General features: G+C 61.6%; 1 protein-coding gene across 4 annotated transcripts in view; it reads right to left on the reverse strand.

Moving 5' to 3' along the window:
* The window catches only part of EVL (Enah/Vasp-like), a 141566-nt gene that overhangs the window by 1746 nt on the left and 116062 nt on the right, over positions 1-23758 (reverse strand). For 3 of the 4 annotated variants that reach the window (XM_044229994.1, XM_044229992.1, XM_044229993.1), the window contains exons 4-13: positions 14918-14981; positions 11735-11802; positions 9889-10118; positions 9144-9265; positions 6576-6636; positions 5770-5833; positions 4571-4637; positions 4417-4479; positions 877-943; positions 258-315 (exon numbers count right to left, since the gene is read on the reverse strand). In XM_044229994.1, the coding sequence (XP_044085929.1) occupies positions 258-315; positions 877-943; positions 4417-4479; positions 4571-4637; positions 5770-5833; positions 6576-6636; positions 9144-9265; positions 9889-10118; positions 11735-11802; positions 14918-14981 (864 nt within the window). The remainder of the gene's footprint in view (positions 1-257; positions 316-876; positions 944-4416; positions 4480-4570; positions 4638-5769; positions 5834-6575; positions 6637-9143; positions 9266-9888; positions 10119-11734; positions 11803-14917; positions 14982-23758) is intronic. The other variant, XM_044229995.1, reaches the window with a different exon arrangement.

The following is a 23758-nucleotide window of genomic DNA, read 5'->3' on the forward strand; positions in this document are numbered from 1 at the left end:
AGTGCAGAACTAAACGCCACCCCGCCAGGGAGATGCTTATCTTAGACAAGTCACTTAACTGAGCCTCAGTTTGCTGGACCGGAGAATGGGGTGATGTGGGGGTCAGGGGAATGGGACTGAGCATGGGACAGCCGGCCTCGGGCCCAGGATGCTCTCTCTGGCTGGGCCACACCACAGCACTGCTGCTTTATATCCCTGGGGGACAGGCTGTCTTGTCCTGCTGTTCCCCGGGGACCCAGGGCAGACCCGCCACTCACCATCGATGATTTCTTCCTTCACTTTGTGGAGCTCTCGGACCACCTCCTCGAGGATCTCCTGAAGGGAGCAGAGTGGGGGAAGCTTTGCCTGGGGCCGTGTGTCCCCACAGGGCAAGGCTGGAGAGAATTTTTTTTTCTTTTTTTCTAAGATTTTATTTATTTGACAAGAGATCACAAATAGGCAGAGAGGCAGGCAGAGAGAGAGGAGGAAAGCAGGCTCCCCACTGAGCAGAGAGCCTGATGCGGGGCTCAATACAGGACCTGAGCTGAAGGCAGAGGCTTAACCCACTGAGCCACCCAGGTGCCCCGTGGGTTGGAGAGAATTTAAATGGGACCCCCCGCCCCCAGTCCTGCAGAAACCAGGGGTGCTCCCAGGGGTGGGGGTAGCCTTAGAGCAGGCTGGAGTGTCCACGACAAGGGTGCTTTTCTGGTGAGGACAGGGTTGCGGGCCCAGCGCTGGGCGTGGGTGCCCCCTTCCTCTGCTGGCGCCCTGACAGACTTCCAGCTGCTCTGCGGAGCCTGCCTCACTGCGTGGACCCCAGAGGGTCCCAGCCACGGGCTCGTTCATGGCCACGCAGGAACGGTCACGCTTAACCCACTGATCCACGGTCACGCTTACCTGTTTCATCCGGTCCAAGTCTAAGGCATCCAGGGCCACATCATTCACGCTCCCCACTGGCTTCATCCTGGAGAGGACGGCAGGGCGCGGTAAGAGGGCGGCAGGGCCTGCCCACCACGTGGGGACAGTGTGGGGAAGCAGGCTGTGTGGGACAGCTGCCTAGCACAGGGCCAAGAACCCCGGGCCAAGCACGGTCCTCCTCCCATTGTCTTTCAAATGCTTTCTGCTTTGACCTCTGGCCACTCTAAAAACGATTCTAATGGCTGCTCGTTTCCACCTCAAGAGGGTCTTGTGGGTCCTGTGACCGAACTTCCCAACTCTGGGCTAGGACGGGCTGTTTCTGATCTTCGAGTTCGTACACAGATGTGGCAATGCAGGTCACGTGCCCGCCCCTCTGGAGAAACACCTGCTGCTTCTCGTGAGGATTCTGGGTTCCTGGCTAACCCGAGGCTTAGGGAAAGCTAGTGATGACGGCATTAAGTACAATTGCAAAATCAAAATTGCACAGACCACACTCCTCCTAAAGGCATCCACTGCTGGTAACCGGTCCGGTCCTAGTGTGTAACTCTTTTCAGGAAACATCCTTGGAAGTGGTTCTGCTCTTTTGAGGCATGGACTGTACTTTTTGAAAAGCTGCTGTAAGGTTAGCTAGTTTGCTCTTCAATGTTTCATACATGAACCGTCCCTGGAAAATCCTAACAAAATGCTCCTCTGACCACTCAGGCTTTCAAACCCGTGCGGAAGGGTCCACTGCAGTGATCCCCACATCCCCCGGGGGGAGAATGGCGGTCTGGGCCTGCAGCTCGGGGGAAATGTTCCGTCCCTCAGGGTGAAGGACGGCAGACACACAACGCCACCTGGTAGGGCCGGCCTGGCTGCAGGGCGAGAGCAGTGCCTGCCGCTGCGGACAGCAGGGTGAGGGCCCCGACAAGACAGACCAGGGCTGCTTCTGGGCAGCAGGGAAGGGGAAGGAGACCACCGTCCTGAAGCCAGGGCCCCCCACCCAGGTCACGGCCGCATGACTGACAGGAGCCTCCACGTGGAAACCACCCAGGCGTCTGCTGATGGACAGACGGATGAGGAAGACACCGGCACGCACACGGGCATACCAGACCCCACAACAGGGTGACCCTAGGGCGCGACGCAGAGTGACACAGAGTGAAACCGGGCAGAGAGACAAGCACAGCGTGGTCCCGCTGACGTGTGCCATCGCACGAGGCCAAACACCCAGAGACAGAGGCAGTGGCTGGTGGCCTGGAGCTAGGAGGCGGGGGTGGGGGTGGGGGTGGGTGGGGGGGTGGGGGTGGTCAAAGAGCACACAGCTCAGCGTGGGGGGAGACGAGGGAGATCTGGGGTCTCCCGTGCACTGTGGGGTCTGCAGGGAGGCACATGGTGTCATGCACCTGAGAGCTGCTAAGCCAGCGGATCTGGAAACTGAGGCAGCGGCCGTGTCAGCTAACCTGACCTTGGGGAGCGCCTCGCTGCGTGCTCGTGGGTCAGCATGCAAACTCGGGCAGTGTTCGATGTCAGACCTTAATAGAGCTTGGAAAACGATCCCGAGTAAGTCAAGATCAGTGGTCCAGTGCCCAAGCAGGAATTAAAAAGAGCAGGGGCGCCTGGGCAGCTCAGTGGGTTAAGCGTCTGCCTTTGGCTCAGGTCATGATCCCAGGGTCCTGGGATCGAGCCCCAAATGGGTTTCCTGCTCAGCGGGGAGCCTGCTTCTCCCTCCCCTGTTCCCTCTTTCTCATAAATGTATAAAATCTTGGGGGGGGGGAAATAAAGAGCGTGCTCTGCCCCCACCGCCTGGCTGAACTCGAGAAGGAGGCCCAGTGCGGTTTGGAAGGAGCCTCACTTTGGATCCTGACGGGAACGAGGTGCAGCCTAAGACCCCGGCCCCACACATCCGGCCTGCGGGCACAGTGTCTGTCCCAGCAGCAATTTTCCGGGCCTCCTGAGCAAACTGCTTCACCTCTTGGGGCCTCAGTTTCCCCACGTGCACCAACGCCCCCCATCCCACCCCGAGACGGACTGTTGCCACACACCTCCTTCAGAGCCCTCTGTGAAAGCAGAGGACAGACTGGTCTCAGGGGTGGAGGGTCTCAGGGGTGCAGAGCCCCAGCCCAAGGGGGAACAGCCCCGGACAGTGTCCTTGCCGGGGCAAGGGACAGCTGGCTGCCCATCACGCTGCACCTGTGGGAAGTGTTGGGCCCGCTGCGGTGCAGCCCCAGAGGCCTGGGCCTCGCTGGGCTCCTGCCCCCTGCCTGTCCCCCTGCCCATTCACAACCAGAGGGAAAGTGCTGGCTCCCCACGGTGCCCTGTGCCTACAGTTCGAAGACCAGGCCTCCCGCCGCGTGACCTCTTGTGCCCCCTCGGAGCGAGCGCACCTCCCTCGGCCTTCCCCACCTGCAGCCCCTGCTAGGCCCCCTGGTGGCTGTCTGTCCTGTGAGCTGGCAGGTTGGTCACAGGACCTCAGCACTTACCATCTCCAGCTTGGAAGGCTGTCCCCGCTCTCTTTGCAAGGGCAGGCTCTCAGCCGGGGCAACTCCAGTGCTGCTCTGAGAGGCCTGCCCCAGCCCACGTGCTAAAGCACGTCTGTCCCCAGCACGGTCTGCCGTGCCCCCGTCTTCCACAAAGCACCTCGTGGGCAGCCGCAGCTGCCTTGTGCACAGGCCTCCGGATAGAAAAGGAGCTCCTTGCTGGCAGGGACGCGCTGGACCCAGCCCAGCACCTGGCTGACCACTGAGAGCCCGTTCCTGATGCCTGGCCCGTCATCCCTGTTCCTGCTAGAGCCGGCCGGAGCTCCCCGAGAGCCTCGCTAGCCTCTGCAAGACCCGGCGCCCCGGCGCCCCGCTCCGTGGGAAGCGCGACCCCGTCCAGCCTGGGCGTGGCAGTGGAGACCTTTCCCAGCATGGGCTCCAGGGACCAGCACCTGAGGCCACACTTGGCCTGCGTGACCGTGTGGCTGTCCTCCTCTCACTTCTGGGGCCCCTCCGGTTGGAATATTCCATCCTGCTATCACGCCAGCTTTTGGTTTGGGAATACAGTCAGGGAGACGTGCTTCTTCTGGGGGAAGGCGGCTGTGCGTGCTGTGGGCGGGGGCGGGGGCGGCCCGTCCGGGGTCAGCTGCGGCACACGGCTGTGGCTGGTGAGCACGTCCCGTGTCCAGCGGCTGCCACCACACAGCTGTCGCAGGACGCACGGGTTTATAGGCCTCTTTATCTCTTTATGGGGCAGGGGAGGAGCGGAGGCCAGGAGAGGCCACCCGGCTTGCTGGAAGTCAGTCGGTGAGCCCGGGGCCGGGCTTCGATGTCAGCCTCACTTCACTGTGCCCCCAGGCCCTGGTCTCTCCCTCCGGGAGGGGACAGCCAGGGGCAGGTCTGCACGGCCCCTGCGTCCCTCCAGCCCTGCCTGCCCCAGGTCTGAAGGAACAGGCCACCCTTTCCCAGAGCAAGTTGTTAGGTGACAGGACACGGGGCAGGTTTGGGAGTGTTAGTCACAGGCAGGGACAGAGGAGGCCCCTGAGACGGGGCTGTTCGGTACCTAGCATGAGGCTGCGCCTGAAGGGGGCTCTTAGCTTCGGGGCTCTTGGCCACAGACGGGGTTCTAGGGCACGGAATGAAACAGACATGTGAATTGCCCCGTCGCCTGCCTTGGCCCCACCGGACTCTCAGCAACGCTTCCCAGGGCCGCTCACCTGGACAGTAACGAGGACACGGGTTTCTCCACCGAGTTGCTCCGCTCCCAGGGCTTCCGGCCAGGCTCTGTCAATCCACACAGTGGACGGAGAGCCTCAGAGCTGGGAGAACTCTCAGCGGCCACCCCCCACCGCACCCCAGGCCGCTGGAGGCCCCCCACGTCTGAGGGCGCAGAGCTGCCCCGTCGGGAAGGTCGGCTTCGGGTAGAGCTGGAAACCTGACTCTCTGCTCCCGGCCTCCTTTAGGGCCAGGTGGCCCTTGCAAGGTTGCGGAGGGCCCTGCTGTCACCCTGTGTCTCCCGGCTCAGGACACAGCTCCCAGTCCCTCGGCCTGGCTGCGGCCTGGCTCTGAGGCCTCTCACCCTGGCTGGGTCTCTGCTTGGGAGTGTGAGCCCTGCGGTCGGGAGCCTCTTAACTGTGACCTCTGGGGTCGACCCACGACTCCAGCAAAGGGCCGAGTGGGGCGGAGGAAGCTCTGGGCCTGGCATCTCTTGGGGCAGCCCGCGGGCCCTGCCCGGACACCCGCGGCCCGAGACGCGCGTCTGCTCCACGCCCCGTGCTCCACACGCCCTTCCTGCTCAGGCCCTGAAAGCTGCTGCTCCTTCCATCTGCTAAGTGGTGCCGGATTAGTGTTCCATTTTACTGCGAGAGAGCTGTTGGACTCCACTGAACTCCCTGGCTTTGCAGGTGAGCAGAGAGGCAGAAGAAAAACCCCGAGGGGCTGTGGGGAGGCCCGCTGTGGGTCTGAGGAGGGTCTCCCCAAGGTCACACAGGGGGGTGCACACTCATCCTGCACGCTCGTTAGGTGGGACCACATCCAGGCTCCAGGCGTGTGGCCTTGAGCAGAATGCGTCACCTCCTAACCGGGAAACACAGACCCCTTCCCTGGGGCAGGGACGCGGGACAGGGAGGCGTGCGCAGGATCCTGAATCCCTGGTAGCAGCTCTGAGGCGGAGAGAGCCTGAAGGGCAGTGTCATGGCGGAGACAGCCACACCAGCCCATGAGCAGCCCTCCGCTGCACGGTGCTGGCCCGCCTGCCCTCTCTGCCTCTCCCTCCTCGCTGGAGAGCACCGGCCCGGCTCGGAGCAGATGCCGCACACAGTGTGCAGAACCAGCGGGAGCCCGGGCGAAGCGGCCTCTCCCCACCTGTGGCCTCCACAACCTCGTGCCCGTCGCAGGGCGGGACAGGGTGCCTTACCTGAGGAGTTAGGTGGCTGGCTGGCTGCTCGGGTCCCCGGGGATGGAGAGGTGCTCGGCTCTTCCTGAAACGGGAGAGAGCAGCTCTGCCCTCACGCTCTGTTGAGGAAGGCAGTCGGGGCAGGGGCAGGGTGCTCGGACCCGGCCACGGGGTAGCATCTGTTCCTCACATTTTCTAATGAGCACGTATTGCCTTAAGAATCAGCCAGACAGGGGCGCCTGAGTGGCTCAGTGGGTTAAGCCTCTGCCTTTGGCTCAGGTCATGATCCCAGGGTCCTGGGATCGAGCCCCACGGTGGGCTCTCTGCTGAGCAGAGAGCCTGCTTCCCTTCCTCTCTCTCTGCCTGCCTCTCTGCCTGATCGCGATCTCTGTCAAATAAATAAAATCTTAAAAAAAAAAAAGAAAATAAAGAATCAGCCAGACGATGACCACCGCCATTAACAGGCACAAACCCGCCACCTTGGTGGGGAGAGGGCTAGCCCCGGGGTAGGTGGGGAGGCACAAGGCTGTGCGGGGAGACGTGGGCTCCTGCAGAGCAGGGCAGACCTTCTCAGTGGCCGGCCACAAGCGCTGCCCATTAGGGAGTCCCCACCAGCTCACACAGCCGGCCCGCAGGAGAACAGATGCGGCCCGAGCTCTGGGCACCTTCTGCTCCCTGGTCCCCCCAAAATCTCCTGTCCCTCCTGTGCACCTGCTGGTGAAGTTTCTGTCACAGGTATGTCCAAGCCGGGTGCATGTCTGTGCCCCAAAGGCCTGGTGTCTCCCACCAGCAGGCACATGGGACGGCAAGGGCTGGGGTCTGCTTACCGCTTGGCTTTCATCTTCCTTTTTATCCGCCGGCCTGTCTGTCTGGGAGGCTGCTTTTCTCCTAACACAAGGAGGAAGAAGGTGCAAATCAGCTCCTGAAGGTTCTCACGCAGACCCAGATGCCTCTGCCAGACACAGCCTGGTCCTCAGAGGAACCTGTGGTGGGGATCTGACCCCACTTTGGTGTGAAGGAGGCAAATGTTCAAGCGGCCATGTTGATGCCTGGGGAGTATCTGGGCCTTCTGTGCTCGTCCCATGACCCTGGGCACAAAACGGGTCTGGGCAGGGAGAACAGGGCCCGGGGGACATTCCTACATCTGTTTACAGCACTTGAGGATGGGAAGAAGTTGGTTTGCACCCTGTCCAGTTTCCCTGGGGGCCTGGGTTTGGCCACGTGGCAGCTATGCTCCTAGGACACTGAAGGAAGGCCAGGCCCCAGGGGACCGGGAGAGGCATCCCCCGGTCACAGGTCAGCGCTGGGGGAGCATTCGGTCTTCAGGCTGACTGGCTTGGGTAAGGGAACCCCACACCCTTCTGGGAAGGAGAGAGACCTCGGAACTTAGTCCTACAGCCATACCCTTCCTGCTCTGGAAAACCACTGTGAGCCTGCCCCGCTCAGAAAGGGGAGGACCCCGGAGAGCTGGGACTGATGTCCTCTGCTCCGTCCGCCTGCTCCCCACTTGCCTGGACGCCATCTCTCAGCCTCTGAAGCCTGCCCCTATGCCTCAGCCTCGGTGGTTATCTCCATCCGGCTGACTCCCGTATCTACAGGGCCTTAGTGTTCCCCGGAGACAGGCCGCTCGGGCTCCCAAAGCTGCCGGAGCATGCAGCATGTGGAACTTAGGAGGCCAGGCTGTCACTGCCGAGGGACAAGCCCGCGGGGAGCTGTTCCTCCGAGAAACTGGGGGACGCCTCCTCGCCAACCTCTTCCTCACAAGAAGGAAGCAATTCTGGGGCGCCTGGGTGGCTCAGTTGGTGAAGTCTCTGCCTTTGGCTCAGGTCATGCTCTCTGGGTCCTGGGATCGAGCTCTGCATCGGGCTCTCTGCTCAGCAGGGAGCCTGCTTCCCCCATCCTCTGTCTGCCTCTCTGCTTACTTGTGGTCTTTCTGTCAAATAAGTAAATAAAATCTTAAAAAAAAAAAAACCCAAAAAACAACACCCTCCCACCCCCAAATATACTTTTACACAAGGCCCTGCTCAGCTCTGGGAGGTGGAGCCTGACATCCTGCGAGTGAGGCGCTCCCCTGCAGCCTGACCTGTGGTCACTCTCCTCCACGCCCTGGGCTCCAGGCCCAGTGGCTTTCTCAGCCTTCCCAGTGCTGTAATACTGCCCACTCGCCTTAGCCTGGACAAGTGTTCGCTTCCTTCTCGGCTGTGCTTGTGTGGAACCTCCTCTGTGAAGGCCTCCTGGCTTTCCCCAGGGAAAGGCTTGCACTGGCATGTAGCCCTGATGCCCTGTGAGCCTCCACGCTGTTGTGTGACAACTGCTCACTGTCCCTGCTCTTGGTTACCTGCGTGCCCCATGGGTCAACCTGACGGCTCCCTTTGCCACTCCCAGCAGGTTCCCTCTGCTGTCCCCAGCCATGTGTGCAGGGGCCCTGGCAGGAACTGTTGGCTCGGCCCCTGCTGCAAAGCACCAGGCCAAGTGCCTGCCCTCCGGGGGCCTGGGTTCCCGTCATTGTCACAGAGCTGTGTACACTTAACAAGGGGCTGCCCCACTGTCCGGTTCGTGTGCAGGGCGAGCCCATTTGAGGGCAGGGAAGCAGCCAGAGACTGAGAGGAGGTGTGGGGGGGTGGGAGTCACAGTTGGAGTGAGGCCCGGGTGCAGCTGTGCACAAGAAGGAGCATTCTGATCGGCCCGGGGAGCCACGGCGCCGGAAACCTCTGCCAGCACACTCCTGCTGGCGCGCCACGCTTGCGAGGGACAGCCAAGCTCCGCAGCCCCTCTGAGAAGGAGCCGCCTGGCCCCTCGGCCGCTGCATCAGCGGGGGAGCGACTGTGAGGCACAGTGACAGGCCGCTGGCCAGAAGCACGCCTGCTGATGTGGCGAAGGGCTGAGCAGCCCGCGGCCCCGGCGCCCAGCCAGCACGTGGACGGAACTCCTGTTCCGTCTCCCAGGGTGGTGTCCTCTGGGCTCCTGCCACTTCAGAAGGCCCCTCCCTGTGCCCCCCAGCGAGTGCCCCCACAGGACTGGCCCCGCAGCTTGCATTCGCCGTGGGACACTTCGGGCCGTGCCAGCTCATTTCTGTTGGGATCTTAAGTGTGGGGAATGAGCCTCTTTCCCTGGAACCGATCTCTAAGATGATCTCCAAATTTCCCTCTGCTCGGAGCGATGCTGGTACGGGGAAGCTGTGGGAACGAGATGAGGAGGGGCTGAGAGCCGAGAGGACTCTGCTTGGCTTGCTGCTTCGGGCTGGGCCCCGGAGAAGGGGAGCTTGACTGACAGTCCCCTGCTTGGCTGAGCCCAGGTGACAGTGGGCCCTGGGGCTGGGCAAAGGCTGCACCTGGACACCGAAGAGCAGGAGATCCCTGCCAAGTAGCTGAGTCTGGGGGGCGCTGAACACCCACCTCTTGGCCAGCAGCTTGTTCATTTCCTCCATGAGGCCTCCTCCACCACCCCCACTGCTCGCGCGGTTGGTGTCAGACTTGGAGGTCCCGCTGGGACTGGAGCCTCCGGACGCATCTTCTGGCTAAGGGGTAAGGACGTCGCGTTTTAGGCTGGTGTCTGTGGTGGGTGCAGGCCAGCGTGGACAGGATTCCTACGATGGTGGCATCGCAAGAGGCCCGAGGCTCTCGAATCCCATCTCCCTGCCCTAAGCCCCCAGCCTCACAGGCGACCCAACAAGAGCCCAGCAAGGGCCCGGGACTGGCTGGTCCCAGTTAGACACTGCCCAGCTCTGCTGACTCATGTCAGTGCCCTTGCTAAGGTGGGTGAGCCGTGACCAGGAGGAGGCAGTTCTTGGGAAAGAAGCCAAATTCTGTCTTGGAGGTATTGCCAGAATCCTAGCCGCACTCCGCTGCCCCGTGGCTGCTCCCCGTTCCAGGCCGCCGGCCTCTAGGGCAGGCGTGGGAGGCAGGAGGACCTGGATCCAGGACACCTGGGCCTGAGTCCGAACCCTGCAGCCGTCCACCGCCTGCTGGGCCAGCTGCACCCGTGGCCATGCGTCAGTCTCCCCACTGGCCTGGGGCTGCTGCTTGCCAGGTGGCAGAGCTGGAAGGCCTTCCCCGTGCCTTGCAGATGAGGGAAGGCACTGCCCATTGGGCAGCTAGAAAGCGGTGCCCGGCCCGCCCGCCCGCCCCCGTGGACGCTTACCCGCTGGACTCTCCTCAGCTTGGCCCCAGCCAAGGCAGCAGCCAGTCCGGACACGGAGCTCTCGTCGTGGCTGGCGCCCTGGGCTCCTCCGGCTGGCAGTGGGGGTGGGGGCGGGGGGGTGGACCCCGTGGGGGGAGGCGGGACAGGGGGTGGGGGAGGGGGTGGGGGTCCGCTACACGAGAGGGGGGCGCTGGCTGCAGAGGAGGGGTGCCCCGGTGGGAGGATGGGTCCTGAAAGGCAAGGGTGGGGCTTAGTCGGTCCCCAGTTCCCAGCTGCTACTTCTCTGGAAGGAGGGACAGAGGGCAGCCTGGTCCTCTGAGGGATAAGCTCAAGGTGCTTCTTCGAGGAAGCCCCCGTGGAATGAGCCCAGCCCTGGTCCGTCACTCCCAACCCTGGCGTCCCCAGCATTCTGGGCGTTGGCGGGACCCAGAGTGTCACGTACTTAACATCCCTTGAGCTCAGCCTTCTCTTGCTCTAATGGTGGTCTTCCCATGAGAGATGAGGTGCTTTGGTGGCACAAATTGTATCTCTTTTTCCTTCCCTGTACCCAGAGCCTCCCCAGGGACCAGTCCCTGTGGGTCCCTGAGAGGCAGCTGTGACTGACCCGTGGCCTGTGGTGGGCAACTGAGGCCGCAGGGCAGAGTGGGGCCTATGTTAGGGAGCCATGCTGAGCGCTGGGCTGTCCTCGGCCCCCCACCCACCACCACCCCCAGCACCCAGGGAGCCCGCACCGTGCGGCCGGCACGGTGCAGCGCTGGTGAAAGTGGCCATGGGCTCTCGGTCATGGCCTTGCGGGCAAGGAGTGAGCCGGCCACACAGACGGAGGCCCGTCTGTAACAGTGGCAGGACGGCAGGAGCTCCTGGGGTGGGCACACGGGGGCCCGTGGGGGAGGGGCTCCAACAGCAGAGCCGGACGTTCAGACTTCCTCGCGGAAGTGGCCGCGGCGCCGGGATGGTGCCAGAGGGGCAGGAGCTGAGTTTGGTGAAGGAGCGAGGTCGGGGTCAGAAGAGGGTGGGAAGTGCCAGAGAGACACCGGACAACACGGAAGGGGCCGCCCGGAGGCCAGCTTGGTGGGGCGACGGAAAGGGGTGACGTGTGACTGGGGGCCCCAGGGGTCTTGGTGCAGAAGTCCAGCTGAGAGGAGGCGCTACCGGCCGCGTGTCTGAGCGGGGTGCTGCTCGGTCTTCCGTCAGCGAACCGGGGTGCGCTCCCGGCACAGGGTGCTGGAGGCCAGTGCACAAACGCAGGATCCGGAGGCGCCCACTGGCCGGGGGAGTCCCGGGCTTCCTCATCGGCACTGCCCCCCTTCAGGAGCCTTTTCCAGCCTCCCTGAGCTCGGGTCCAGTCAACGGTGAGGACGATCCTGCCCCTTGTCCGGAGGGCGTCTGACTCCCGGGGCAGGCGGGGCCCGCCTCCGTGTGGCCTCGCAGCTCGCACGGACTTGGTCACCACGGACTTGGTCACCACGTGGGCGCCGGGACGGCTCAGTGTGCTCCACTCGTTTGTGCCCCTGACCGGACACCGAGCTCCCTGGGGCTGGGGCCGCGTGTGCCTGGCTCAGTGCAGTGTGTCCCTAGCCCTCCACACGGTGCCAGAGCCACGGCCCGTGTCCACGCAGCATCTACTCGGACAGCCAGTGCTGGGGGACCAGAGGCCAGCGGGCGAGGGCCAGGCAGAGCTGAGCTCATCCCCTCCCCCCAGCTCTGTCCCCTTGTCCCTCTGCTTTCAGCGGATGGGACTGTCACAAAGAGACCCAGGCAGCAAGCAGCTCTTCACGGAGGGCGTGAGGTGCCCCGCGAAGGGACTGGGCGCGGCGAGGGCTGCAGGCCCCAGAGGGGCGCTCACCTGCGGCCGAGGTTCTTCTCTCCAGAGACTCCTGCCGCTGCTGCTGGTGCTGCTGCTCCATCACTTGTCTGGAAAACAACAGCAGAGCAAGCCTGACGCCCCGGAGCCAAGAACAATGTGGCTCTGTGTCCGGAGCGCGGGCTGCAGAGTCGGGTGTCGCTGGCACTCCCGAGAGCCGCTGCACGCCCGGGGCTGGGGGCCTTGGCCGTGAGCTCGCCCCGGCTGCCCCGGCCCTGTCCGCCGGGCTCGCTGTCGTCACTCACAGGAGGCGGGGCATGTGACTGGCTCCGGGTCCCCAAACAGGCAAGGGCTGGTGGCACCCCCTGAACAGGGAGCCCCTCATAAAGGCTGGGGCGGCCATCTGGCTGAGTGATTAAGCTTCTCCCCAGGCTGGACGTGCCCATCTGGGTTTTGGGGGCCTCTGGCCTCAGCAGACCTGACCTCGGGGGCCCCCATTCTTATTACACCTAAGTTTCCTGGAACAGTTTAGGCATTGCTGGTTGCCGGAGAAGCGGACACTAAGGCTGCACGTCCTCGTTCATTTTACCCCAGATCCAGCCACAGACTAGGCCTCTGTTAGCAATGCTACGTGTGCCTCAGTGGGCACGAAAGTCCCAGCGCCTTCAGGCAGAGTGACCTCGGTGCTCTCGCGGGCGGGTCGTGTGAGGCCACCGACGCACAGATATGTCTACGGAACCTGGGACTGAGATGCCGGGGCGGAAGGGGGCTCGAGGAGTCACGCACACCCTGCAGAGGGGCCAGCTTCAGCGGGTGTTCACCCACTCGAATTTGCTCTGCCCGGGAAGCACAGGGCCAGCTGCTCTGGGAGGCAAGCAGCGGCCTCCGCCTGGCGGGGAAGGCGGGACGGGCGGCGGGCAGAGTGGGAGACGGGCAGTCATGTCGCGCTGTGTCCTCGGTTCAGAGCGAGGGGTGCGTCTCCGGTGGGGGCACCCGGCACGCAGCCACTGCTCAGCAAGTCTCTGGGAAGTGGTAAGAGCGCGGAGGAAGGAAAAAACACGGCTGCTTTCCTCTGCGAGAAAGGCCGATGACACAGCACCTCCTCCAGAGGGACCCGACATCACTGCAAAGACCACTGGGAGGTAGTGAGCTTTCTGGTTCCTGCTTTGGGACGGTGGCTTTGTGAGCACCGACAAGTCACACCCCTTCCCCGGGCCTCAGCTGCTTCTCTGGAGAGGCAGTGACAACATGTGTCCAGGGGGCTCTTGGAAGGGCTCTGCGTGATCCCTACGAGATAACGGAAAAGACCTTTCTGGGACGAAACGTGTTTGAAAAGCTCCCAGCAGTGCTTACACCAGCTTTTCTATCCAAACTGCTGAAACGTCCCCAAACTCCAACCTCCCAGCAGGATCCACAGGCTTAGATGTCCTCAGCAAAATGAAGGCGCTTGGGAATCCTTAAAAATCAGGTGTGGACTTAAGAACTTGTTTTCGAGAGAATACAAGGTTCTGGTGCTTGGTGTCAACGTAAGTCACCTCTCCCTGGGGCCTCCCTCCATGTGAGGTGACAAGCAGGTGCCACCCCCCCACCCCCGCCCAGTGGCCTGTGTTGACTCATGCAGTTGAGAGACAGGCCTCGAGGGGGCGCTCCGGCCCACAGGCAGCGGCCTGGAGAAGGAATGCCGGGTGTGGGTGGGTGGGCGTGGGTGGGCGGTTGAGGTAATGCAGGGCAGTGGTTAACCAGTTCGGAGAGACCTGCTTGGACCCATCTGCTGCCTACACTGACTCCTGAATCTGGTGGGGCTCACGCACGCCCTTCTTGGGGTGGAAGCAGCCCCAGGACCTGAGAGGGTGGAGCGGGGGCCAGGCGGGCTGCCAGTCCTGGTTCTCCCTAACTTTTCGTTACTTTAGGCAAGTCCTTTCTGCTCTCCTGGCTCGTGTGAGGGACGGTACCTGTAGCAGGAGCCCGGGAGGCCAGGGTGAGGAGTAAAACCAGCCCAAACCTGTAAGAGCCCTTCACAAACGGCAACGTGCTGTATTGCTGCCAGGCCAGAAGACAGGCCCCCGGAATTAAGAGACCCGTGGGAAGTCAGGAAAGGAGCGTCTCCTGCCTGCAGGCAGCGTAGAAACACGTTCCCATCTCTGCCTCATGTCTTTGAGGCCAGTGGAGCGAGAACACCACTGTTGTGTTCCAAGAGGAAACAGGCCTAGAGCAGGAACCTGCCCAGGGTTCACAGCCAGCAGGCTCCCAGAGGTATGGAGCCGTGGCCTTGACTCCTCAGACTGAGGGAGAGGCTAGAGGCAGGAGGGCCCTGGAGATCTTCCCAGCCAGCTGAGGGGTAGGCACGGGGCCTCCCCAACTCCCAGCCCAGGACTCCAGGAGCTTAGCTGCAGGCCCCCGGCTCAGCCCCTCTTCTGAGAACCTGGGTGGGGAGGGCCTGCACCAGGCCCAGGCCCCGGACACAGCTCCCACAGAGCCCGATCCGGAGCCTCTCAGAGACGCAGAGCCCCTGCCAAGGCGATGGCAGGCTGGGCGCCCTCCCTGGCCCTGCCTTCCCTGGCAACATGACCTGGGCAGCTGCTCCCTCCTCGGCCACCATGAACTCTTCTGTAACTCCTGGGCAATGACACTGGGCCTTCCTCCCAGTTCAGGCGCGTTAGAAACTCCCTGGAGTGTGGTGGGTGTCAACCTATGGCCCACATCCCACAGGAGCTGCCGGCTCCACAGGCTGGCGAACAAGGACACCCCCACAGCCCCAGCCAGGCTGTCGGAGAGCAGCGGCAGCCCCCGCAGGGTGTTCACGGCCTCTGTCCCAGCCGTGGTCAGTGGGCTGGGGTTACGATGCTTCTGAGGCTGTGGCCCCTGCCGGAGGCTCCAGTGAGGGAGTGTCGGGCAGCCCAGCATGGAGCCTAGGCCCCAGGCCTCAGGCAGACAGCCCTGGGCGTCCACCGCCCAGCTCCAGCAGCGTGGCCTTGGTCATGTTACCGAAACCCTCCACAGCATGACAGCCGCCTCCGGACACGTGGGGGAGGCTTGAGTTCAGTAAGACGGACCAGCACCCGGGGTGCTGCAGACTGGAAGTCTCCACGAGACTACACGTTCCTTTCCTCACCCTGGGAAAGCTGCAGAGGCCTGGCTCCCACTTCCCTTTGGTCAGGCCTGTCCCCCGCCAGTGACCGTCTCTGGGAGTCGAAGGGCCACTGGCCCTGCTGGGTGCGGGATTACCTTCTCTGGATGTCCATCTCTTCAGGAGAGGGGCCATTCTGCACCTGACGCTGTGTGGAGGGGCCTGTGGGACACAGAAGCACAGAAGCACAGAGGTTAGCGAAGAAAGGCCCTGGCAAGCGAACCTGGAACTCTCCTGCCTCTGCCCTCCTGGCCCACAGGAGCTGTCCCTGACCTCTCAACAGGCCCAACGCCGCCCCCAGCCTGTCCCCTCAACCACCTCTCTGTCCCTGTCCCGGGGCTCTTCTCCCAGAGCCCATGAACCAGACCGTGTTGCTCCCACGGCTCAGAGACAGTCCAGCTTCCGAGCCCTCTCCCCTCCCTCTCGGACCACAAGGCCGTTCCTCCTAAGACCACCAGCGCACTCGGCATCACCAAACCAGGAGATCCATTCTGTCCTCCTTGTGAGCAAAGGTCCGACCCTGATGGTGGGTTAAGCGTCCGAGCCAGGGACTTGCAGCTGGTCTGGTGCAGCCGCATCCCCGGCTCCTCACCATGATGCGGGGCCCATCTGCCCGCCATCTGGGAGCCTGAAGCTGTGGGCACAGCGAGGCAGGGATGGCAGAGGCGGTCACTGGCCAGGCCACACCCTGGCCCTGCAGGCAAGGGCCCAGAGCAGCCCAGGCCTGCTGCAAGTGCCCTGTGTTCCGATGGGGAGTGGGTGCCGAGCCACATTCACAAGAAAAGACAGGCTTCTGCCCCAAACTGAGAAAAGGCTGATTGTTCCTTCTCTTTGCCAGCTCGGGTATCACTGGGGAATGGCACAGAGGCACAGGGACAGGGCAGAGTCTGGGCAGGCGGGTCTCATTCTTTCCTGACCACATGGTGAAGGGGCTTGTCTCCTCCCTAGGACAGAGTGGCAGCCCACTCAGCCCACAACAAAATCCACCACGTGTAGAAGGCTTCCCGAGCAAGCGCTCCGAGCTGCTGAGCGATGAGCACATCGTCCCCCGGATCAGGGGCACAGCGGGAGAGACAGCAAAAGAACCTCAGAGCTGAGATGGATCCTCTGGGGCAGGCCTCCGGCCAGAGCACAGGGGTCTCCTGTGTGCCTCCCAGGCCGGTCCTCCTGCCTGATCCCAACAACGGACGACACTACCTCCCGTGATGACAGGCTTTCTGCCGCAGAAGTCTCAAACCTACCCATCCTCAAAGGCCCCGTCCCCACCACAAGGTGGGACACAACACGGGTCGAATCTTTTCATGCCCAAAGTGAGCTTCCACGCTCAACAGCTTCCAGACCTCGCTGTCCTGGGCCCCAGGATCATCTCCAGTCAAGTTTCAGCAAGCCACGCCTTGCTGCCTTGCTAGCCCGCGTCAGTGTTCCAGCAAGGGAAGGAAGAGGACCCGGATGGCAGGCACTGGGCCTGCTGCTTGGTGGGGGGAGAGGGCCTCCCAGCACTCAAGGGAAGATGCTTCCCGGGGTGGACCTGCCCAGCCCTGCCCTTGCTTGGTGCCTTCCGCTGCCCTCAGAGCACGGGTGGCAGAGAAGGGGTCGGCCCACGGACAGACATGGCTTCTGTGCATGTTGGTGGGGCGGCCTGGCACGCGACAGGCATGAGATCGTGAGCTTTCTCTCCCCATCACTAAACACATTTGTAAAAGGAAGTTATTAAACATATACCACTTTGCTCTGTTTTTTACAAGAATTGTTTTTTCTGACTCTAAGTAACGTATGTGTTCAGGACAGACATTAAAAAATTTAAAACAGGGCGCCTGGGTGGCTCAGTTGGTTGAGTGACAGCCTTTGGCTCAGGTCATGATCCTGGAGTCCCGGGATCGAGTCCTACATCGGGCTCCCAGCTCCATGGGGAGTCTGCTTCTCCCTCTGACCTTATCCCCTCTCATTCTCTCTCTCAAATAAATAAATAAAATCTTAAAAAAAAATTAAAACAAATTAAAAAAAAATCCTTGATAAGGGATCTCTTTTGTCTCCTCCTCAGCAAGGCCCCAGTCCTAGTGCCCTTCTGCCTTGTTCTCAGGAAGCAGGGGCAGGAGAACCCCGCTAGCCAGCAGAGCCAAGGCACTTCCCTAATTTAACTTCATTTTCACTCTCACAACCCTGCTGGCCACCGAGAGGACTTGTCCTGGGGGAGATGGGCTGGAAAAGGGAAATAACTTGCTCTGGGTCGCACAGACTGCGAGCAGCAGAGCCGGACCCACACAACCCACAAAAGGCCACTCTCTTTCTCTGTTACATCATGGGGTTGTGCCCTTCTGGGACACACCACCAGAAGAGCCACAGGACAAGCGGCTGCAGCCCGCAGTGTCCACAGGTCGGACAGATGTCCTCTGACCCCTACCCAGAGGCTCTGTGCCTCCACCCGCGTGTCCTGGCCAAGGCAGGAGGGATTTAAGACAACTCAGGCCCCCCTCCCCATCCCATTCTGGGACTTGGGCCTGAGCTGCTCTGCTGCTGGCTGGACTTCTGGAAAATTGAGCTGCTCTGCCTCACTCTAGGGCCTGGCCTTGGCTGCCGAGCCCTGCCTGAATCTGGAGTCGCCCTTCTTCCAGGGCTAAGCCCATCCTGGAGACCCTGTCTGGCCCCTGGTATAAGGACTGGAGCCCTCCAGTACCCTAGCCAGGGCCCCTCCAGCACTGAGGTCACATGATTTGGGCTCTGCTGGCTACTCAGATGTCTCTGTGTCTGCCAGCCTGGTCTGGTCTCGGTCACTGTAACTGTTCCCCATCCCTTTGCTGGGACCCCCCCGTGACAGCCAATGGCTGTCTGCTGGGCTGGACTTCCTCCCAATACCTTCAGCCAGCCTGTTCCTCCAGAGGGCAGGGGGACATCCGAGAGGAGCCTGGCTGCTCCCAGGGGGCTCTGGCCCCCTGCACGGCAGACATACTTCAAAACCAGATAGTTGGAATTTCAGATGCTGCAGAGCAGGAAAAGACAGGGCTTGGTTGCGTGAGGCCTCCCGTTCTTCTCAACTAAGAAAATGTGAGTCTGTTTTGAGCTCTGAGAATTCTTGCCATAAGGAAGCATGGTCCCTCTCTCAGGTGGGAGCTGGGGCCCGGGGAAGGGGCCTGGCAGCGTCACAAGGGGTATCCGCCGCAGACAGGAGGTTCCCACTGCCTCCTTACTCCTGGCCAATTCCGTCCACTGGCTCCAGCGGCCCCGGCGGCAGAGGAGGATCTCTCCTTCGAAGTCATCTAGGGCTCTTGGGAAGGCCCTGGCACAGCCCTCTTTCAGGAGCTTCGGTGGGAAATCTCACAGTGAGAACACTGTCCCAGCATTGAGTTATTTCTATGAGTCCCTGTGCGGTGCCGCTGGCAGCCCGGGTGGAGGCCATGCAGAGCCCCCGCCACAGAGTCACCCCAGCCAGCCACGCCCCCACCTTCCGGATCCAAAGGAGGGAGCAGGTGGGGACCCCCGGCCCTCTGCCTCCCACCGCGAGTTGGTTCTCAGGTCTTACTGTGGCACTGAGATCCCGACAGAGCCCACCGCCTCTCCGTCCCCACGTGCCTGCCTTGGCATCTCTCTCCTTGACCGATGCCTCAGGCCGCCAGTGGGACCCTGTGCCTTCTCTCTCCTTGCTTCCCGCCCCCTCTTCCACACGGACATCACACCCTCTGGGGTCTGTGGGAGACCCAAGCCTGACCCTCAGGGGGCTGGGGCCACGCTCTGTGGGGGAGGACGCCAGCCCCCCCCCCCCCAGCGCTCTTGCATCTGCTCCCTGAGCCGGACCGCTTGCTGGGCTCCCCACCCCTCTGTCCTCGTGTGGGGCCCTCACTCGGCCTGGGGACCCTCTGCAAGGCTCGACTCTGTCGTCCACTCTTCCAGGAAGCCTTCCCACACCCTCACACTCCTCAGTGCTCCACACGCAAGGGCCCCTGTCACAACCCAGCTCTCACTAATCCGACAGAGGCGCAAAGCAGCCTCCTCTCCCCTGGGAGCTCTTGCGGCTCCTGAGGGCGGACAGCACACCTCGTCCTCGTCACCCCACGCACAGGGCTTCGCGCACACGGGACCGTGCTCTGTTTTGCGGAGTTGAGTCGGGACGGTTAGAGAGAATGGTGGCTGCCGGCCCAGGCTGGGGAAGCACAGCGGACGGGACGGGACTGAACGCGCTCAGATGAGAATAAAAATCACTGGAGACATAAGCTTCAGATAAGTGACCCCCACATTCAGGCTTGTTCAGAGAGGAGGCCAACCAAGGGACAGATCTCAGGCTAACGATTCTGTGCCATAACCAGGACCGAGCTGCCAACCCAACACCTGAGACACAGCTTGACCTGGCCTTTGTCACAGGGCATGGGGTCTGATGAGCTCTGCGCGCAGCTGTGTGCGGATGCCCCGCTTTGTACGGGATGGCAGACACTCATCCAGGGGGTCACATTTAGCCGCCTTGTCCCCACAAGGTACTGACGTGCGCAGGCAGGCGGGGGAGGCGCCCAGAGTGGGGAGGGAGAAGGCCTGGCCAGAGCTCTGCCCCTCACCAGTCAGCTGGGCCTCCCTGTCTACAGAATGAATGTGAAGAGGACCCTTCAAGCCCATGGGGGCGCCCCACAAAGCTGCTGCAGGGAATAAACGAACTACATGAAAAAGTCCTCTGTAAACCATAAACTGGTTTGAAACTACTTGTTTTTTATTTTTTGGATTTATTTATTTATTTATTTGGCAAGCAGAGATCACGAGTAGGCAGAGAGGCAGGCAGAGAGAGAGGAGGAAGCAGGCTCCCTGCTGAGCAGAGAGCCCGACATGGGGCTCGATCCCAGGACCCTGGGATCACGACCTGAGCCGAAGGCAGAGGCTTTAACACACTGAGCCACCCAGGCGCCCCTAGTTTGAAACTATTTGTTTTTATTAGTATTCAAAGCAAATTCTTAGGGCACCTGGGGGGGGCTCAGTCGGTTAGGCGTCCAACTCCTGATCTCAGCTCAGGTCTTGATCTCAGGGCCGTGATTCTGAGACCCGTGTCAGGCTCCGTGCTGGGCGTGGAGCCTACTTAAAAACTAAGGGCAAATTCTTTGGTTGGCCTCTCCTAGGAATCCAGCATCTCTTGCTGGTCGCTGACCTGCCTCTGTGCTCGCACACTCGAACGGCCCCTGACCCCAGTCAGGCTGCTGGGGCTTTTAGGAAGGCGCCCCACTCCCCACTTACAGAGCGCTGCCTTCTCTGGTCCCACGGCAGCCCCGCAGAAGGGGTGGCGTGTCTCCGGGAGGTGAGGGGACTTGTTGAGGCCAAGGGGCTCTTGGTGATGGCCTCAGTGTGCCAGCCTGCCGAGTGTGGGAGCCGGTCCGGGGCTCTACCTAGGACGACTTCTCCTCTCTCACTTGCCCCAAGTAAGTTTTGCCGAAGTCAGAACAAAGAGCCCATCAGCACCGCAGATGTGTGAGCCAGAGGAAGGGAAATGCGAGCTGGAGCCGCAAACAAAGGTGGGGAGGGGCAGGGTGCACGTGCGCGACCGCTGTGCGGGTCCGGCCCATGGCCTGGCAGAGGGTGGCCCATGGCGAGGCCCACGCTGACACTAGCAGCTAGCCCCCGCTATCTCGGAGGCCCGCTTTCCAGATGGCTTTAAGTCCCATCACACGCCTGCTCCTACAAACCCGGAGGACTGTTCGTCCTTAAGGGTCATAAGGTAGGAGAAGACAGAGGAGAAAACAAAGCTAGACGGGGCTGAGGCCAGGCCAGACTCCAGCCACGAGCCTGCTTGGGAGGGGTGACACGGGAGTCTGGGCAGAGGAGATGGGGCTGGCTGTCAGAGGTGGTCCCACAGAGGCCGAGGGACCGAAGGGAGAGTCCATGTGACTGACCTGGGGCAGTGGTGTCAGCCAGACCAAAGGAGAAAGTGGGGCCAGGCCATCTGAGGTCATCTCTGAGGGGCGGCCACTCTCCCTGGGACCCCAGTGTACTGGGAGCCCCCGAGCAGGGTGTTAATGATCACCACACCCTTCCCAGGGCCGGTCTGAGGTGGGATGAGAGCAGACTGGGCACTGGCCCTTTCTAGAGCCTTCTATAGTGCCTGTCCTGGGTGTAAAGACTTGACAGAGGATTCCAACGCGAGGTACAGTCCTCTTCAGGAAAGCCACCCTTGTTTAACAGAAAACCCGGTCGCGTGACTAATTCCAGGAGGATGAACCAGATGTGGACGATGCCATAGTCCCCCCAGCCTCACTGGGCGGTGGAGAGGCTCACGGGTCACAGGCTGGGCCTGGGTTCTGCGTGGCTGCAGGGGCACAGCCCTGTGGGGACTCTGCGAGTGCCCAGCTCCCTGTCCACCAGGACCCCGTGTGTCCAGCTGCACGGACCAGGAAAGACGGCGAAACGGACCCAGGCAAACAGAGCAGTCTGACTTTTACTCTCCAGGGACAGCACTTTTCGTCATCTGTATTCCCAGCACATGCTGTAGCCTGGCATATGGTCAACACTCAGCATTTGCTGAACGAGGGAACGACTAGGCCCTAGGCAGACTGTGTGAGGCTCTCCAACCAAACGTTGAGGCGACAGCAGGCGACACATTCTTAAAAAGTTCTCGGCTCTCGGCTGGAAATGGTCAGTGGCCAAGCTGGCGACGGCGCCTCGTGAGCCTTGAGCTAGGACAGCAGGAGACACACCACAGGTCGCCCGCAGAGCTGGGGCTCGGAAAGGACCACAGATGGGATAAGGGAAGACACAGCCCAAGGTTACTGAGTAGTTACTATGTTCTGGGGCCAGGCTCTGTGTGGGATTCTCCCTGCGAGTCTTCCTGCTTGTCCTCGTGGGCTGGAGTCTTGCTAGCACTGCCCCCAAGGGTCCACTGCAGGACCAGACAGGCGGTCTTCCAAGTGCTGGCCCAGGGCCTCTGGACAGTGGGCAGTGCGCATGCTCCCGCCAGCCCCCACCCCTGGGAAGATGGCCCAGGCTTCCCACTACCCCTGGCTCCCACTTTCCAGTCCCTCCACATTTCTGGCTGGTCTCTTCCGTGCTGCTCCCGTTTATACAAACCGTCTTTGGAGTCAATCTGGGGCCAGGAGACCCAAGTTCTTGCTGGAGTTCTGCTCTAAGTAGTTAGGTGACTTCGGAAGTCCCTCCCCTTTCTGGGCCTCAGTTTACCACGAAGTGAGAAGAATGGAACCAAAGACCGTCTAGTTCTAAATCTCTACAACTGAAAAGCACAAAGAAGGAAATACACCAAGATGGGGACAGTGGTTATCTGTAGATTGTGAGAGATTATTTCTCTCTTTTTGAACTTCCAAAGTCTGTCCAGGTGGGATGTATTGCCTTAAAATAAAGAAACACTTGGCTGGGAGTCCCCAAGGAGGGCACATGTGGGGACTCCATGATGCTCTCCCCATGAGTCCGGTGGTGCAGGGCAGGCAGAGGCCCTGACCGCTCCTGGCCTGGGTACCCCACTTGGGTAGCCCACTTTGAATTACACAGCCCGAGCTGGGCAGATAAGCCGGGGCATGGCCAACACCTCCTCCTGAGAGAGGCTGTTCCCCTGCCTGCCCATTAACATTCATGAGGTACTGGGACACCAGCCCCCCAGCTCCTCTGGGACACAAGGGACAGGCTAGGTTTCGAGTTAGTCTCTATAGGAAAGGCATCCCCTGGGCCTCCTGAAAAGATGGAACCTGAGCTCCCAGGAGTGCCAGGACAAAGGATCCAGCACCTGCTCAGTGAGGCTCGATGGCATCTCTGGCCAGCAAACGACACCTACCTAATCTGGGCTGGGCAGAGCCCCGAGCCCCGCTGAGGCCCCCTCCTCCCCTCTCCAGGTCTCTGTCTGCCTCCTCCCCTCTCTCCAGAGGGTCCCTGCATTGTGCACTGCCTTAGAGTGGCACCCTGAGATGGAGGCAGCCTTTCTAGACCCGTGCCCGGGCACCCCTTCCCCTCTCATTTCAGGGCCCCCACTGTGAGCAAGCTGGTGTCTGTGTGGGAATGGGGTCTGTGGTCTGGGCCTGAGTCTTCAGTTGCCTCTCCAAGGCCACAAGGGAATCCGTGGCAGAGCTGGGACCAGCGCCCAGGACAAATATCTCCCAGCCCAAGGCTCTGGCTGGACAAGCAGCGGTCTCCCCACTTACGTGCTTACAAAGCCAAGGTGGCTCGGCACTAGACAATCCTGACTGCCACCTCCTGCCTATTTATTTACTTATTTTTACAGATTTTATTTACTTGACAGAGAGAGGCACAGCGAGAGAGGGAGCACAAGCAAGGGGAGCGGGAGAGGGAGAAGCAGGCTCCCTGCTGAGCAGGGAGCATGATGCGGGGCTTGATCCCAGGACCCTGGGATCATGACCTGAGCCGAAGGCAGACATCTAACGACTGAGCCCCCCCAGGCGCCCCTGCCATCTCCTGCTTTAATGACAGTTCAGCTGCTTGCCTAGAGTTATCCTGGGTCAATCTCCCAGCGCCTTTCCTGCCCAGGCCGCACCAAGGAACGGAGGCTCCCAGTGGGCTGGTACGTGAGGCAGCCTGTTTCCCTTTACTCAGACCCCTGGAGGCAGCTGAGGTGTCGCCCACCAGACTCCTGTAACAGACCCTCACTGCTGAGCCTGCCAATCATGGTTCTGCCATCAGCCCGTGGTGACCCATGGCTAAGGCTGCATCAGAGAGGCCAGAGTCTACACGGCCTGCAGTCCTTGCAGGTCAGCCAGTGCAGATGCGGGGCTGATTCCAAGCAGGAGCTAAGGCCTGGGCCACACAGGCAGAAGCACCTGCTGTCCCGGCAAGGACGCAGCCCCCCGGAGTCTAGACAGAGCCAGCCTTTGCACTGTGCTGATGGTTGCGGGAGGCCTGTGGAGGCCGCAGCCCCACCTCCCTGCCCCTGTCCTCGCACAGGAGGCCCGGGAGGCTCGGGGAAAAGGAGGACTTGCTCACGGGAGAAGCAGGGTTGAGACCTAGGCTCCCAGGTT

The sequence above is a fragment of the Neovison vison genome, chromosome 13, assembly GCF_020171115.1.
Source record: "Neovison vison isolate M4711 chromosome 13, ASM_NN_V1, whole genome shotgun sequence".
Lineage (NCBI taxonomy): Eukaryota > Metazoa > Chordata > Mammalia > Carnivora > Mustelidae > Neogale > Neogale vison.